Here is a 9,967-nt window from a genome sequence, read left to right as displayed (position 1 = left end):
TCCCAGCTTTCTCTTTGGTGGCATCTCTTTTAATCACTGTGTGGTGCTCTCTTACGGTGCTCAGGGCCCTTATGCTCGGGTCCCTTATGTAGTTTTCAATACCCTTCTCAGATCATTCATTCACACTAATGTAATGGATGACTGCTAATCAACTGAAGTGTTACCCCACTCAAGGGCATTTTTCACTTAAAAAGCATCAAGGCATAAGGTTCCCATGGCAGCATCTCAGATATAATCCAAAGAAAGAAGCTGGACAGTGGGCACAAAAATGACTTAAAAATACAAGGGGTGCCTTATTATGCTCATTTTGCTATTATGGGTGAATAAATTGAGGAAATTGGGATTAGATTAGGAAAGCCAAAATTAGTTTTATTCCTTAAAAATAACCAGAATATCTAATATACCCATATCCTTTGCCCTCTCCGCTGCCAACAAACAACTCCTTCCCCTGTCATTCCTACACATGTGTATACACCTGGAACAGGAAGAATACCAAATTCTTACTTGCTTTGCTAAGGGGCATGAGCTGTGGTTATTTTTCATTGCAGCTCTACTTTCATTTTTAAAAATTTTCTTAATGTGTAACCCTGCAAAAATTTTATAAGCTCTTATCTTAAACAAACACTCTAAAATGATAAAGTTGCAAGCTAAAGAAACTCCATTATGCTATTTAATTTGTCCTAGGATTCAAATGAGATAATACATGAGACTGTGTTTTCTTATATGTAAAACTCTATAGAAACAATGTTTCATTATTATACATTTTGAAACGGGAAATGGGATGGTAAAAGAAATACCAACATTCTAAAAAGCATGAAAGCATGTTTCCAAGCAAGTTTCTAAGTGCTAGAGTTTCCTACCCCAGGAGATTTGAAAATTAATTTCAGATAAGGGAATCTGGCTAAAGACAGGCATTTTCTCAAAGGATGAAATACACATGATATACCTTACATAAGTTTTGGTTTTCCCAATTTAAAGATCCATGAATGAGAAAATGGTGAGAAGAAATTTTTTTTTAGAATCAGTACATTTCAAACCCCTTTTGCAAATGAAGAATTTTATGAAGTTGATGTGTAATTCCCACTCCTTGTCCTGCAATTATCCCAAGTTTTCTTCAGTTATTTACTCATGTAGTCATTCATTCGGAAAATATTGATTGAGCTCATGAAGTGCTGGGCATCATTTCAAATTCCCCAGAAACAAAGATGAAGTCATGTTTTGGTTCTCAGAGACCTAACTAGCGGTCTAGTGGGGTTAGTTAACAAGGTTACTTTTCCAGTGTGGTAAGTGATAATAGGAGTTTGTACAAGATTTTATATGAAGACATAGGAGAGGCACTTGATGTGGAGGAGTTTTGGAAACAGGTAGGAGTCAGGCAGGCCATGGGTGGAAGAGTCATGCTGGTATGGAGCAGGGGAGAGTGGGGTACACAGGAGCCGCACAGGCTGGTCAGTGGGGTCACAGAGTAGCTCAAGATGCCAGTGGGTTAACAGAGAAGGCCTTGTATATGTTCCTCAAGAGTTTGTATTATTTTTGTAAGGGAAATTACATACAATCGTTAGTTTTAAGCAGGGAAATGACATAGTCTTAACATGATCACTTTTTAAAAGAGAAAGATGGATTGTAGGAGATGATACTGAAGGTAGGGAGGGACGTCAGCTAGGAGTCTGTGGCACACAGCCAGGCAAAAGATGATGATGGTGATAATTATGGTGGTATAGCAGTGATTTTGGTAGAAAATCTTCAAGTAAAATAAATTCTAATTAACTGAAATTATAGAGTAACAGGTTATGTTTGGAGAAAATAATAATGACTAAGAATTGATAAAATCTAAGAATCCCTGCCATGAAGAATCAAAGGCACATACATAGTCTCACAATCAATGGAAGAGTGAAAAGTGCATGCATTAATTATTGTATTTATAGTACACCAACCCTGTAACAGATAGAAAATTCACTGATTTAAAAAATTCTTGGACTGAATAGCTAGATTGGTTTTCATATACATAGCCAAGACTTCATCTTCCTGAAGTCATAGAAAACAATGACATGGGAAGCTCCCGAGAGATCATTTGGTCCAATTCTTTCATTAAAGATAAAACTGCGACCCAGAGATCAAACCATTTGCAGGAGGTGATATGCTCCTGTAATGATAGTGCCGAGACTGGAATCCAGATGCCTGATTTTTTCACAATAGTCCAACAGCGTCCCAAGAAAGGTGTTGAAATAAATTAATGATATGTAATAAATTAATGATTGTAAATGAATATCAAAAAGAGAGACTTTCAGAGTTCTTCAAAACTATAAAGAACATGTAAAAATGCCAAACATCTGCTTTATTATTAGAGGTTGGTCATTTTCCTAGATTAACCGACAAGAAAATCTATGCCAATATCAGCAACTACTCTTCACATACTCACTTTCCAAAAATAATTTTGTACTCTAATGTGGCTTCTTGGTACAGGTATCCAAGTACATGTGATTTATATTGTCTTATTTAAAAAAATTGAAAACAGAAATTTTAGTTTATTTAGGATTACCAAAAAGAGACTTTATAAAGAAGATAAAGTATGATGGGCTTGTGAACAAGCTATTTCATACTATTTATCAAATAATAGAAAAATTCATATGGATCCTCTTTAAGTGATAGCAAAACAAAGAATTAAAGTACCAGTCTCATAATTTTCCACAAGTATATTCCTGAATAAGCAATAACTCATATACTTATGACCTATTTTGACTTTTTAATAAGGTAAAGATTAGCTTTAAAAAGTTCTTATTGATCAGTTTCATACTTCATGTAATAAAAGCAATGAACACATTTATCGGTTTAAAAAAGTTTATTATGAATAATGAAGAAGTTTACTCATCATCTACTTCCCTCTGCTCCAAATAAAGAACCAGCCTGTTTGCATATAAAACCTGGATTCACTTGGCACAAAATTTGAGTCTTTAAAATAAAATAATTAATGGAAGATTTCAATAAAAATTCATTTTGAAAGTAATCAGTAGTGTTCAGAAATAATGAAATGATATGTATCACTTGTTAGAGGTTAAAAGGTTTTGTTATGTGACTATGTATATATATTTTGGCTTAAAAACTTGCCAATAGCTATATGAAATGATAGAAGCTCATGATTTATTAGAATAGATATTTTATTAATCAAATACTTTTGACTTATCAAAATATCCAAATGTTTAAAAAAAAAACCATTTTAAACACAAAGTATAAGTATAAAGTCATGAGACTGATTGACCTTTTTAACTAAGATAGTAAGATCCACACAGTCAAATGAGTGGCAATGCTTTAAGGTAATGATCATGAGAGTCTCTCCAAGGATATGGCCCAATGGAGTTTAAAAATGTCTCTGTTAACTACCTTCAAAAGGGTATGAGCTTCATAATTCAGTCACACACTTAATTTGGTTCCCAATAATATTCCAGTTCAATCATCCTTTATATTTACCGGTCCTGGCAATTTTGAAATATCTTATTAATCTTCACTGAATGAAGAGTTGCCACTTATGAGGATATTCAAAGGAATGTTAACTCAGGTTCTGATGGTCGTTCTGTAATTTGAGCATTTTAAACACTTTTGAGATGTGTACATTATAGCAACTACTGAAATCATAGCCATGTTTTATACACATCTATCATTTTGGAATAATGAGATTTTTAAAGCAGTAGAGCCTCAAAACCCTGAAATAGAACTCTGCAACTCAAAAATGATAAGAATTACTATATACTATTTTAGAAAATCTATATTAGAGAATATCTTAAACGTTTCTAACTGTTAGTTTTCAATTTATGCGTGTAGCTCAGTTGCATGAACCTAACAAGTTGACTCTCCTGTAAGTCTCTCTACATGAATCACTATAGTTGAAATTGTATTTGTGTCAGAAATAGCTTTTATTATAAGATGTCATTAAATAGCACCAATATTACTTGAAAGTAAAGTGGAACATTAATAGGAACACAGAATACAGGTTTAATGTTTAACTGCAAGAGAGAAAGCATCTCCTAGATGAAATACCAATTAGGTATGAATTATTTTAAGATCAAAGCCAGATAAACATCAGTCAAAACTTTCAGGATTTTGCTTAGAGAAGTTAGAAAGGAAAGCCTTGTATATAACCCTCTTATGTTCTGTTCTCAAAGATGATATATAAATGCTTACATAATCAAGAAAGTGTCATCTTACCAATAAAGTTACTTCGTGAGAGATACATTTACTCACACTATATATTAGTTCAACAAGATAACAAATATAATTAAAATGCTTTAAAGCAATCTGATTAGAGCAACATTTACATTAAGTACAAAATATACAGTAAAATGAAACATCTTGTTAAATAGGCCTGTAGGTTAACAATACCTTAAAAGAATACATTTTCATGATTCTATTTTCACATTTGTTTATTATATTTGATAGTTACTGTCATCACTGTGTGCTTCTGTAACAGCAATTTCTAAGATCTTTGTGTAGCCTATCTCTAAATGTCCCATGATTATAACTGTAAAGGTAATTTAAAAAGTATTACTCCCAGACTAAAAAACAATCCCACATTTTTATGAGCAATTGTGCACAAAACTATTGTTTTCTGGGAGCAGTGTCCCTCAATCAATATAAATTCATCATTATAAAATGTATACTTTTGTACTAAAGCAAAAATTATTTGTCTTTAAAATGAAATGTTTTCAACCTACTGTATAATTCTAGTTATAAAGTTAGATATTAAATCTTTAGCTATTAATGTGAAAAACATTATTTGAAAAGCTCTGCCAATAAACATTTCTAAGTGTGGTTGCCCATTTTAATAGTTTTCTTAATTAGAACAGTTGGGAAATGAGTAGAACAGTAGCACTTGTATGTTACAACAAGGAAGTGTTACAGTATCCAAATCTCCAGACCTGGGTCCAAGTGTTCAGTCGTGGCTCAGTTGCAGGCTGACAGAAGAGAACGTTCGTCCTACGCTTGTACACAACGGAGCAATGACAACATCTGTCACACTCTTCCATATTGTCTGCACTGAAGGCAGGACCATTAGGCAGGTCTTTACAAAAGGCATTAAAATCCTGGAATGAAGGAACATTGATGTGTAAGGATTATTGGTGTTAGCAAATGAGACCATTGATTCTTTTCCGTGCATGAAAAGATATAGTAATGACCTAATTCACTTAAATTTGGTTGAACACTTGAAACAAATGAACAACGACCACTATAGTGATAAGATGCATAAGAGATAAGTTGCTTACAAAATATTCAGGCATGTAGATGATAAATACTAATATTTTTTCTACTAGTGGCACGCTATCTGAAACAGTAAAACAAAAATAAACAAAACAGTATATTGTCTACCCAAGCTCTACCACTAAACATTAACCTACCTAACTCTTCATATTTCTCTGAGATTCTACTTCCTGACAGCCTTTCCTGTTAACTCATTCCTCTTCCCTCCTTCCTGGACCAGGCTGGATTGGATACTCCCTCTTTGAGCTTCTAAAGTTCTGAAACAAACTTCTTAATCCTCAGATTTTCTAAAAGGTATCATAAATAGGATGCTCAGATTTCTCTTTCCTACTAGAATGTAAGTTCTTTAAGTGAGGACATCCTTGACCCTTAATAAATGTTTGAGCTGAAATGAATTTAGCATTCTGCTGTACTTTATATTATGAATTATGCTTTATATTATTAATATTTCATATGAATTACACACACTGAAAAGGGCTGTGTGGTGTAGTTAAAAGAACCCTGAAATTAATGTTAGAACTCTCAAGAAAAACTAGTCTATCCTCAAATTATTTTTTGTATGTTTTTTCTTAAGATAACCACACATTGTGTTCCCCAGGCTGGTTAATTTTCCGTGTAATCATCTAAATGCTGTTCTCTATTGTAGTGGTGCTGTTTGAGCACAAAAACTCGTAGGCATTGCTGGTAACCTCAATCTTCATTATGACCTGGGTTAGCACAAGGAAGTAAGGTTGATTTTCTTGGTTTGCTATTAAAATATGACTTAAATAGAGGTCTACTTAGCCCTAAGTGAAGGAAAGATCAGTTAACTGTCTGATTGATATATTTTCAGAATATAGAATTATTCATATTGATGTCTACACAGATTATATTTATTTTGTGTTTTGTTCCAAGTGCTAAGTAACTGAAACACTCTTTTAATAAAATTAATTACTGGGTGTTTTAGAGTGAAATAGTTGAATAGAAATCTGAATGATGGCAATTTTTGATGTTTTATTCCATTATATTTCTCACTTGTAGCACATTGCTACAAATTAAAGTGAGAACAGGAAATCTTACAGAATTGGCTATCAGAAGTAACACTTATTGCACGCCCCTGAAATGTCCATATGATGCTGTCATTATGATGAATAATAAACAGATCCATTTTGAAGTTAGATATATAATGAAAACAATTATAACAAAATAACATCACATTGATCACTACAAGACTGAAGTTTAGATTGAAAGTTTCCTAACCCATCCATTTCACTTAAAACATAACGCATTTTCCACTCTTCCATAGGCTAAGAAATTTTCTATCCTCATAACTGCTGAGATTTCCATCTCCTAAAAGGGAATTAAGCACATGAAAAAAATGGATTTTCCAGTTCAGCAAAGTACAGTTGCCCACATTTGAGAACTTTGGTTCATAGGGTGTGGTGAACTCATTTAAAATTTTTTTTTCTTTAAGTTGCTGTTCTCTCATTTTGGAGCAGAGAACCCACAGATCCTCTGATACCAAACTTACGCTGTTTCCTCAACATCACAAATAGTTTCCCTTCTGCTGCTCCAGGCAATTTGGAATGATCCAAAATTTGGTTGAGGCTCAATGTGGCCAACCAAACACTTCTTAAATAAATTTTGTAATTTATAAGATTACATATTTCTCCATTGGATAATAAAGCCCTTGGACAAAGACTTCTATTTAGCTTTGTGTTAACTATAGTGTCATGAAGATTGCATTGGCAAAGCAATTCACTGTTTTAAAAACATCTTCTGGAAATGAGATTGCTGCTACTGAATTTCCATCAGTTGGACATCTATTTGCATCGCATCCCGGCAAAAATAAGGGGTACATGTGCTCCAGTCACATTTCTTTGGTTATGATCCACTTCTGACCAGTAACCTGCATTTGCCAAATGGTGTCTATCTGTGTCTGACTGTGATGTATAATCAATCCAATTCATTGGTGCCTAATGAACTGTTGTGTATAGGGTCCAACATCCCCAGACTTCTGTTTTGTTTTTGTTGTTGTTGTTGTTATTTATTTGTATTAAGAATCTAGAAAGAATAAAAGATCTGCTGTGACATTGTGACTGTGAATCAAAGTTCCACTCTGCATTTTTTCATAGCTTTGGTCACCACCACTGCCTGTCCTTGATCTGGTCTTATTGTGTCATGGGAATGCCATCTATTAGCAATGAACTTATTTTATCAAGGCACAAATTAACTTTTAAACATTTTTGTTTGAAATGACCCCTCTACTTGCAATCACAGCTGCCTGATGACAAATGTATGACAATTAAATATTAATGTCTCACATGAATGTAATTTGAAAAACAAGCTGAAGTTAAATAATACATTTTCTGTGGCTAAAAAAAAAAAAAAATGGGTTGATGATTCACCAATGGAAGCACTCCACAAAAACACCTCCCATTCTCAGGTAAACCAGATGGAGAGAAGCATCGTTTGGTTAATTGTTGTTTTACTTATATCTTTCCACCATTTAGTAAATGAAAAAAATTTTTTTCCAGTTCTTTCACAAAAGCTTTGGGAAAGCCTAGCTTTGTTGACTGTAAATATGGAACTCTATACTTCCAAATAGCTGCAGAGCAGCATTTTATAATATGCTATGTGGTTGCTCAGTTTTTCACATTTTTGAAAGTGAGAAAACTGACATGGAGGTTAGATAACTAGTTTTAGTTAATTAGGAATCCCAAATTTTATGTGCTGACTTAGGTCATGTTAAAAAAAAATCCATGTGTGAATGTCAGATTATGAGATAACTATACGTCTGACCTTTGTGGATCTGATCATGCATAAAGGCAAAGATTTTTATTTCTCTGGCAATCTTTTGGCACTTTCAACATAGTTTAATCATTTACAACCTTTAGTGACCAAATTAAATCTGTGTTCTTTGTTTATCCTTTACTTATTTGGTGAATTTCTATTTATTCTCTAAAAGTCTTTTTAGATCCCTTTCCCTCTACAGAGACATCTCTTTTTCTCCCTGTATGTCACAGTTGACTGCGTTTTCTTAGCATCTACCTCTGCACCTAGCCAGCTGCCCTGATGTACTGTGAGTAAGCAAGGTAGATCCTCTGTCTTGTTTATCCTGGGCCCAGTGCCAAGCACAAACTAAGCACTCAATAAACTTAGTTTGTTGAACTAACTGGCTAGATAACTGACTAAAGAAATTAAGATTCAGATGGTAAAGAGGAATTAAGAATAATCTGGTAACTTCTAACAATGAACACTGACCATGCATCCGGGTGCGGCAATATCAAACAAAGTGGTTAAGAAAGACATAGAGGCATCGGGGTTATGCATTTTACCAGGACTGCCCTGCAGCACTAGACTGACAACTGTTTGATACTGGGGATGATCTCAGTGTTTTTCCTCTCAGAATAGAGTGGATATTCTTTCACAAAATAACAACAAAACTTCTAGGTAAAATGTGACATTTTCCTTAAAAAAACTTTAAATGCTTAAAAATGTTCTTCAAAGTTTTTTTTGATGCATTTTAGTGTAAGTGAAGTTACTCAGAATGTCCTGTCAATGTCCAATGGGTTTCCATATTTCTTTTCCCTGTAACTAGATGCCACTCCCATTTGGGCCTCATAGGTGAAAAAATAATTTGAAGGCCTTCTCATTTCCTTAACCTGAAGCTTAAGTTTTCATTCATTTGTGCTGGGGGTGGGGGGTGTCCCTCGCCTTAATTGGACACACCTCCCATCCTCTGGTCCCATCCTTGCCATTGGCCAGTGGCAGGATTGGAGAGACTGCTGCACAGAGCTGCTTAACCAGGTCTGACGGTCCTGTCCAATTATATTGTCAGTGGCGTTCTGTTGGGAGATCACTTTTGTTTTTACCCCAAGCACAGGTGGTGACTGAATAAAAGGTAATGGAAGAAAGAAGAGCCCTGCCCAGAACCACAGGCACAAGTCTTAACAGGGCTCTGAGAGAGCAGCCTGAGGCAGGCAGCATGGCCTCCAGATCTTCACCTCCAGCTCAGCTCAGCCTTATGTATGTGAAGGAAAATCACACCCCAGGAAGAAGGGAAAATCTTCTGTTTAAAGTCCTAACCCAAGCTATTATTCTAAAGGAAGCAAACTGCCTTTCAAGGCCTTCCAGTTCTGGCTACTGCTCGGGAAACTGATACCTGTTCCTCCCCCTGCAACCAGCCTGGGAGAAGGGGAGGGCGGGGGGCAGGTGGCAAAAAACATTCCTACGTTTGAGAGAGCCTGTGCACCCCGGGGTGCCCCTTCTCACCAGATGTGCAGACAGCTGAGAGTGGCAAAGAGAATTCCAGCAGCGAAGGCCAGGGGGATGGCCAGGAACACCGTCAGAAACTTGTACATCACGTATTTGCTGATTTCAAAGAGGGCATGGCTGCAGACCCACACTTTGTCAAAGGAGTGCGTAGTCACCGGCTCTGCGATCACATCCTCGAAGCCCAGCTGCGGAGACAAGACGCAGGGACCCCGAGCTGTCACCCAACCTGCTGCCCCGGGAGCCAGGAGCTCTCGGGGCTAGGGAAGCAAGAAGGACGGACGTGGCTAGGGTGTCCCCACCTTCCCTTAGGGCCATGGTGGACGCACAGGAATGTAGCTGACGATTCCTGGCTGCGCAGGAGGCCCGATGGTCTGCGGGACCGGGGGAGGGTGCAGGTCCCGGACCCCGCGGGGCTGACCCAGGGGCGAAGGTGGGGGCCTGGGCAGCAGGGAAAGCCCAC

At 36.3% G+C, this 9,967-nt stretch overlaps 1 protein-coding gene across 1 annotated transcript in view; it reads right to left on the bottom strand.

The window, feature by feature from the left end:
* Nucleotides 1-2,824: 2,824 nt before the first annotated feature.
* The window catches only part of CAV2 (caveolin 2), a gene marked incomplete at its 5' end in the record, with an annotated part of 9,646 nt that continues 2,503 nt past the window's right edge, over nucleotides 2,825-9,967 (bottom strand). Inside the window, 2 exons of the mRNA XM_008581057.1 lie at nucleotides 2,825-5,075; nucleotides 9,505-9,764. Coding sequence (XP_008579279.1) covers nucleotides 4,925-5,075; nucleotides 9,505-9,764 — 411 coding nt within the window. The remainder of the gene's footprint in view (nucleotides 5,076-9,504; nucleotides 9,765-9,967) is intronic.

The sequence above is a fragment of the Galeopterus variegatus genome, unplaced genomic scaffold, assembly GCF_000696425.1.
Source record: "Galeopterus variegatus unplaced genomic scaffold, G_variegatus-3.0.2 Scaffold89, whole genome shotgun sequence".
Lineage (NCBI taxonomy): Eukaryota > Metazoa > Chordata > Mammalia > Dermoptera > Cynocephalidae > Galeopterus > Galeopterus variegatus.
This window is presented reverse-complemented; position numbering and strand designations above follow the sequence as displayed.